Source organism: Oncorhynchus gorbuscha, linkage group LG08 (assembly GCF_021184085.1).
Source record: "Oncorhynchus gorbuscha isolate QuinsamMale2020 ecotype Even-year linkage group LG08, OgorEven_v1.0, whole genome shotgun sequence".
Taxonomy (NCBI): Eukaryota; Metazoa; Chordata; class Actinopteri; order Salmoniformes; family Salmonidae; genus Oncorhynchus; species Oncorhynchus gorbuscha.
This window is the reverse complement of record NC_060180.1, coordinates 64,344,452-64,352,540: the sequence shown is the minus strand read 5'-3', so window position 1 is coordinate 64,352,540 and position 8,089 is coordinate 64,344,452. Positions and strand designations below refer to the sequence as shown.

The 8,089-nt window shown below is 40.1% G+C and overlaps 1 protein-coding gene across 1 annotated transcript; it reads left to right on the top strand.

Moving 5' to 3' along the window:
- The first annotated feature begins 875 nt into the window (after positions 1-875).
- LOC124041996 (retinol-binding protein 1-like) lies at positions 876-6,268 on the top strand. Its single transcript, XM_046360243.1, has 4 exons — positions 876-1,156; positions 1,643-1,821; positions 4,237-4,338; positions 5,162-6,268. Exons 1-4 carry the CDS (start codon positions 1,084-1,086, stop codon positions 5,210-5,212), a joined length of 405 nt encoding a protein of 134 aa, XP_046216199.1. The 5' UTR covers positions 876-1,083; the 3' UTR covers positions 5,213-6,268.
- Positions 6,269-8,089: the final 1,821 nt, after the last annotated feature.

The window sequence follows — 8,089 nt, the reverse complement described above, 5'->3', positions numbered from 1 at the left end:
ACATTTTCTCTCCGCCCCATGGCAAAATTAGTAGAATTGCATGAAATTCGTTTTAAAACTGCAACGTTTTGAATTGCAGAAAATGTACTTTACCACTACAAAAAAACACACTGGCACAGTCGTTAATTCATTGTATATTCTGTTGGTTCAACGTAATTTAATTGAAATGATGTGGAAACAACATGTATTCAACTAGTGTGCGCCCAGTAGGAAAAGTATCCATTGCCAAGAGTGGGTGGCACCAACCAAATATCACTTAGGGCCCCCATTTATTTTACCTTTATTTAACTAGGCAAGTCAGTTAAGAACAAATTATTATTTTCAATGACTGCCTAGGAACAGTGGGTTAACTGCCTTGTTCGGGAGCAGAACAACAGATTTTTACCTTGTCAGCTCAGGGATTCAATCTTGCAACCTATGGGTTACTAGTCCAACGCTCTAACCAGTAGGCTACCTGCCGCCCCATAAGGCTAGGCACCTCTCATGGAACAGATGGATTTTCCATTTAATTTACTTTGTCATAATAAATAATGCCACGCGGTGAAGAATAAATAAGTAGCCTAAATATTTGAAGAAATTCTTGTAGTCTTTCTCTGAATATGAGTCAGCAGGAGACCGATTTTGCATCTCTATTCTTCCTCTCAATGTAAGCAGGTGCCTCTGTTCTGGCAGAACACATTGAGCTCTTCATTACCCATTCTATATCCTTCTCCATTTGATGGCACAGTGGGTGACTCAGAGCTGTCAGAGCAGTCGCCCACAACAGCGAGAAGTACTTTCAAGTAAGCACTCTCAAAATAGCTCATGCGTTAATTGTTAATTGGTGTAGGCTCTTCACCCAAATGCAGTTTGGACAGGGACGCATAGGTTGGATTGGGGGTGAGATGAGGTAGTGGATCAGCGACAGAGGAAGGGAATGAATTAGCCCAGTTCCAATTCTTCAAAAAAGTAATTGGATTAAAGTGGTTCTAGTTAAAATTGGAGGTATGGACAGTGGTCCGACATTCGATCGCAAGTTAACAGCGGTATCAGATCTCCTTTACCCTTTTCACTGGAAGTAAGGAAACTAGAAACACAGACAATATGCCAGTTGACCTGAATGGGTATTGGAAAATGATCTCCAATGACAACTTTGAGGAGTACATGAAAGCCCTCGGTGAGTTGTTCCAGCATCTTTCATGGAGTTGTGGTGTGCAGGGACTCGAACGTGGATGATTCTTCGAAGATACTGGCACTGCGGTCAATATTTGGGCTCTAGGCATCAATCAAAACCTAAACCAGGCTTATAGCTAACATTACCACACTGAATATACTGACAAATATAGAGGGCTACGGCTGAAAATGGGTTTATGAGCACTGGTAGATACGTACGGTTACTGACATATTGATTGTCATTTTGAATCCTCTCCAAAATGTTAGTTTTACAAAAAAACTTTTTCAAAGGATGCCCAAAAAGAGGACAGAATTTACTGAGTTGGATCCAGTTATATATTGGATCCTACTGAATAGTGCCTACTTCTCACTTAAAACATGTTTTTTTAAAGGGGTAGGAGAGAATGAGTGTGATGTTTGGGGAGCCTTTCTGGTCATTAGTATTAAACTCTCTCTCTCTTCTTTCCTTGGGTACTCATCCATCACACAGATGTAAATGTTGCCATTAGGAAAATTGCCAACTTGTTGAAGACTGACAAAGACATCAGTGTTGATGGTGATCACATGGTCATCAAGACCCTCAGTACCTTTAAGAACTACAACATGGATTTCCATGTTGGCAAGGAGTTTGAGGAGGATCTGTCAGGGGTCGATGACAGAAAATGCATGGTGAGTTGACAAAAACATTTCCATCACACATTCAGAAAATGCATGGTGAGTCTGTTGTACATTCAAACTACATTTTTATTTGGACAAAACATCTTTCTGGATATAGACTGCATGAGAACAAAGAGTAAATGTGATGTCTCAGTATTATTTGATCAACCAAATGCCCTCTCAGATCCAAATGGCAGTCTATGTGCTTACCCACACATGACTGAATTACAACTGTGAATACAATGGGCCTCGAGTTGACACTGAGGGGGAAACGGTAGATTGCTGCTTCAGAGGGAATCAGTTGAATACGGCTAAAGAGGGTGGGTGTAATTTGTGGAACGTTCCAACAGGAATCTGTTCCAAAAACTTCGTAAAGTACAAGGTTGCCAACAAAAAACGCATACAAAGTAGCATGATCACTTCACCTAGCTAACTAGCTGCAGAATAGGCATCAACTCACCACGTAGCTTATTCTTAATGTTTGTCCACAGGGTACCAGAGTGAGGACAACATTTTTAGAATAAACGTGGTGAGTGAAAAACTTAAATGAAATGGCCCACTCCCTACCCGGTATCTTATTCTGCCACTATACAACGTTGTATGCGTTGTTTGTTTGCAAACTTGATATTTACAACGTTTTTGGAACGGATTCCTGTTGCAACATTCCACAAATTATACCCACTGAAGTGCTGGAGAACACTTATGCCTATAGGGCCAAGCCGAGTTGCACTAAAGGTAGCCTGGTTGAGCACCCACCATAGTTGCTGGAACTGCTTGAAAGGACAGCGTGAAACGAAACGTATCCAAGTCAGCACAGTACAGTTAGGATCGGCCTCAGTGCATCCGGCTATAGAGGACAATGTTAGAATGCTAGTCAGGATCTGTGAATTTATTCTGATCTGCATATTCTTCGCCTCAAAAAGAACTGCCCTTGTAAATTTGTAGGCAAATTACTTTCCAAGCCCATTACATGCTGACTAGATCGGGCACGCAAGCATCGTGCGCATGTTGATTTTACCCATCCACACCAGATGCGATCAGGACAACCAGGTTAAACTCTGAACCAGCTATATTAATTTGGCGACAGGTCAAAACACATGAAACATTCATGGTCATTTAGCTAGCTAGCTTGCTGTTGCTAACTAATTTGTCCTGGGATATAAACATTGGGTTGTTATTTTACCTGATATTCACAACGTCCTGTTTTTAGAAATTTAACCCATTTAGAGTCACACAAAATTGTGTGTTCTCTACTCCGACAATTAATCCACAGATAAAAGGGGAAACCTAGTTCGTTTCCAGTAATCTCTCCTCCTTCAATCGTCTTCTTCTTCTGAGGACTTTATATGGCAGTTGGCAACCAACTTTAAGGTTCATTACCACCACCAATTGGACTGGAGTGTGGACCTCAGTTCTTTTTCAATCACTGACGTGGGTATATGTTCCTAAAAACCAATCAGTGGGTGTGAGAGTTGGCACTTGCAGCGAGCCAAGCGTCAAAAATAGAACCAAGTTTGGATCAAATGATTGAATAACATGTATGTATACATTTAGTTTGCAACGCTCCCAACACTAACGCCAGCTGTGTGGTCAGCATGTTAGCCATCACCTTGTGCGCTGCTGCGAGTAGGCTACAATCAGGGAAGGAAATGACGTCATCTGTCATTGACCACTGGGATAACTATTTCATGTTCTAATTAACCATTTGTGAGTCAAATTCAAAAATTCGTTACTATACCTTTATGACTATTTACAATTAACACCTGACATGTTTATGTCATGAAAGAGCTGGTGTGTATAATATTTGGTCAGTATTGTGTATATATATATATTAGTCAGAAGGATTTAGCACTGGAATGCTCCTGTTGGTATGAATATGAACTGGCTTGGTGTACTGTTTTGAAAATGCTGATGGGTAAAGTGGTCATATCGAAATGGTTGACTGTCTGTGGAGTAGCTGGTTGTGATAACGGTACAGGCACTGCACTGACCTGCATTCTCGTGTTTCTCTTTTCTCTTTTTTAAATTTTTATCGGTATTATTACCTTTTATTGTGCATTGTTGGGAAAGAGCTCGCAACTCCTCAACTTAAGCATTTCACTGTTCTGTTTTACACCTGCTGTATCCTGTGCATGTGACCAAAAAAACGTGAAACTTGGTGACTTCAACAACATGGGAAGAAGATCTCGTTCAAGTCCTTTAACATATTATTTTCTCCATCTTGTAATGGTAAACTCAACAGAAGTTATTTTTGCTCTGCTGAGAAAAGTGTGTGTTTGTTTGCAAGCTTCTGTCTGCATGTGTGTTCCCTGTAAGTTGTTCTACATATGGTCATGCACCCTCTGTGTGTGTTTGTGTGCGTGTGGGTGGGTCATGCTCAAAACTGACAGTAGAATGCATGATGGTGTCTCTCCTCTCTTCCCGTAGACAACTATCTCATGGGAGGGGGACAAGCTGGTGTGTGTTCAGAAGGGAGAGAAGGAGGGCCGAGGCTGGACCCATTGGGTGGAGGGAGATAAGCTTTATCTGGTAAGAGAGTCTATTCATGTCATTTGAATGCAAGTCTACTTCCTCAGTTCCTGATTTCACTTTTTGTCACAACATATCTCAGATCAGGTGATACATTTTTTTTAAATGATATAGATGGATAGGCTATAGAAAACAATAGCAGAGATGAAAACTTGCAATGTTTTTGTATGATTCAGTTTTGTTCAAATATAGCTGGTTTCTGGCTTTGGTAACCTCAAACAAGATTTGAACAAAACATGAACCACCGGGGGAAATACTGCATGATTAAATTCAGAAACTTTGTGGATAGGATTCGAGTCTAAGGACCCTTCAGAGAATTGGCCCTTTTATAGTGCACCCCTGGTCAACCCATACACAACCATTAGTACATTTACTGACCTCTACAATGACTTCATTACCTTGTCATTACCGATTTTCATTCTATGATTATTGTCATTAAAGCTAAATAAAAGGCATTTGACTGCCAACTTATTGAGTCACAGTGATTTCAACAGATGTTCGCAATCTTTGGCCATTAAATTATTCATTAGCAAAGCGGCTCCCTGGAGTCACTAAACCCCGGATCACTGAACAACCGCGGCCTCTGGTGGTTAGAAATATAACTGCAAATACAAGTGCTTTGCGTATGGTTATTCTCCATAGAGGGGATTGATTTACTGCAACCATTTTTGATGTCTTCACAGCTGTTTACCTCAATTAATGATGATAATGATTTATTTGTCTCTCTCTGCACAAACAAATAAATAATTAATCAAAGGGATTTATTAGAAATCCTGTTCACTCTCTCGGTGGAACATACTTTTACCTTCTGTTCTCTCTGCAGGAGCTGAGAGTTTGTGGAGTTGTGTGCAAGCAGGCTTTCCAGAAAACCTAAACCAGCACTGGAACAACAGAACGGCGCACCCGGCCTGAGAGGGCAAGACAGACATGAACATGACCCGAGCCTGTGACAGAGAACCCCTATTGTAATCATCTGTCTGCCCATCCATCCATTCTTCCTTATTTCCATCCACCCTTTTACATTTAATTCCATCAATACTGTTACATTGCCCCACTCAAACTATCCACAACAGGGGAGATGTAACAAAAAGGAAAACAACTGTTCATCACTGTACTGTAACTCTGTCTCAGGGCGGGTGCTCAATTGATTAACATGTTATGTGTGTGTGTACGCATTTGCACTGCAGTAGGTGTGGTAGGCTTTGTGATTAGTGCCTCAATCTCTGATGATGCACCGGACAGACAACTGGTGGTAAGCTTGACCACTATCAAGGAAGGTTTCAGTGTAAAGTCAACTAATATTTGGGCCATGAGAGAAGCAGTGAAATTAATTCAAACGCACAAACTTTGGATGCTACATTTTAGGATACATAAATAAATGAAAAATCTGTATTGAAGAGTGAAGTAAATAATACAAATAAATGTAAGAAGATACAGTGATCACGTAACCAGGAAAACTGGATATGAAAAAGACAAGCGGATTATTCGTTGGATTCATGAAATTGAATGTAAAAAAATGTAATTAAAAAAATCCACAGTTTGTCTCTTTGTGTCTAAAAAATCCACTCTTACCTTTGATCATCCCGAGGGATTTTAAAAGTACCCTTTCCCAATCCCAGTGACAGATAGACCTCTGGAGACAGACAGACATGGAGAGAGAAGAAAAAAGGTAATCACTCATTTTGGCTAAACCAATCAAATCAATACATTTGAATCTATAAAGCCCAACAGTTATCACAAAGTGCTTGTGGTCTATTCCCACAAATTCTGGTTTACTTAATCAATCATTCAATGAGCAGCCCATTAAGCAATCTATCAAACATTTATCATCACTAGCCTTCTCATACCTTTTTACTTTGCTTAGTCAGCTGCACTGGCGATTTTAGCGTGTAAATCTTGGTGGGGCAAAAAAAAGAAGGTGGGATGCATGCCAGCAAAGCCACTATAACTGTGACAAACGGTGCCCACAAAATGTTAGGGCCGACATAAAGCTGTCCCAACACCTTACCACCGCTACACTTGGCTTTCAGCGGAGCCTTGTCTGGCAGCAAAATAGTAAATTCAGCCTCATGTATTGCCTTTTAAAAAACATAGCTGATATGGCTGACTTGCTTAAACAAATGTAGTTTCTTATGAAAATTGAGATGTACAAACTAAGGCATAAGGGAACGACATATAATATCCAACAAGTAATCAAACAATTCCACAACAACTACCTAATACACACAAAACTAAAGGGATGGAATAAGAATATGTACATATAAATATATGGATGAGCGATGGCTGAGCAGCGTAGGCATGGTGCAATAGATGGTATAAGGTGCAGTATATACATGTGATATGAGTAATGTAAGATACAGTGCCTTGCGAAATAATATGTACATATAAATATATGGATTAACGATGGCTGAGCAGCGTAGGCAAGGTACAATAGATGGTATAAGGTGCAGTATATACATGTGATATGAGTAATGTAAGATACAGTGCCTTGCGAAAGTATTCGGCACCCTTGAACTTTGCGACCTTTTGCCACATTTCAGGCTTCAAACATAAAGATATAAAGAAGAATCAACAACAAGTGGGACACAATCATGAAGTGGAATGACATTTATTGGATATTTCAAACTTTTTTAACAAATCAAAAACGGAAAAATTGGGCGTGCAAAATTATTCAGCCCCCTTAAGTTAATACTTTGTAGCGCCACCTTTTGCTGCGATTACAGCTGTAAGTCGCTTGGGGTATGTCTCTATCAGTTTTGCACATCGAGAGACTGAATTTTTTTCCCATTCCCATGACCAAATTATTATGGTGAAGCACATGGTCTACTAACAGCTTGCTACACAACATACACTTAGTATTACTTTCTTAGCTACAGTATACATATATCCCTTGCATATTGCATCGTTTATGCAGCAGCAAACAAGACATTTTTGGACTCACCTTGTGAAGGTAGTGCAGCAGTCCTTTGTGGGCGAATTTTGCCATCAGACTTTGTCATTGAAGTCTGGCATTCTCTGGATTTATGGTGGGAACTCGGGGAAAAAACACACAGTCACTCCATTGAATGGAATAAGGCTAACGTTAGTGGTTGCTTTGCAATGCTTGCAGTTAGCCACTGATTCCTTCCGAACGACTCATTGTTGATTTTGCGATTTCCAACTTGTTGTGTAATCTTTATGTCCAATGGCCGATGAGCACCTATTCATGTTATCTATAATTTATCTTCATTATTTCTCTTCATATGACAATAATTAAAAAGGATTTGGCAGTAGATAATTGACTTGATTCATGATGATGACTGCTAGCTAAGACTTTGAAGGTAAGATATTGACATGATCAGTCCAATAAGAGCTACTGTACATATAACATGATTTGACTTCATTTAATCTGTGTCCAATGACCTTGAGGCTTCTTGGAAGGGCACTTGTAATATAACTCTATGGCAGGACCCAAACAGCTGACATTTTGGATGTCTACCCTTACTAAGCACTTAAACTTGGGAACGATTAAGTGTCCCCATGAGTGACAGAACACTGAGCCAATCACGGCGCAATGCTCCTTTTTTTCTGCTGGCTCACCACCACAGAGAGCACTGAGCTAGGCGGAAACCCCTGCCTTTTGGAGCTGCCTTACTCAAGAAAACAAAAAAGAGACCATGTTTGTATGCGGCTTTATTAACTAAATTATATATATATATTTCTAGCCATTGCCGCTCCATTTTTCATATGTCCATTTGTTTTGTCTTGTTCC

What these genes read in the sequence shown, in the direction of transcription:
- LOC124041996 (XM_046360243.1), top strand. Translation starts at nt 1,084, where the DNA reads ATGCCAGTTGACCTGAATGGGTATTGGAAAATGATCTCCAATGACAAC. An exon ending in GGAGTACATGAAAGCCCTCG is followed by an intron (nt 1,157 to 1,642) that starts GTGAGTTGTTCC and finishes TCCATCACACAG; the next exon opens with ATGTAAATGTTGCCATTAGG. An exon ending in AGGGAGATAAGCTTTATCTG is followed by an intron (nt 4,339 to 5,161) that starts GTAAGAGAGTCT and finishes TTCTCTCTGCAG; the next exon opens with GAGCTGAGAGTTTGTGGAGT.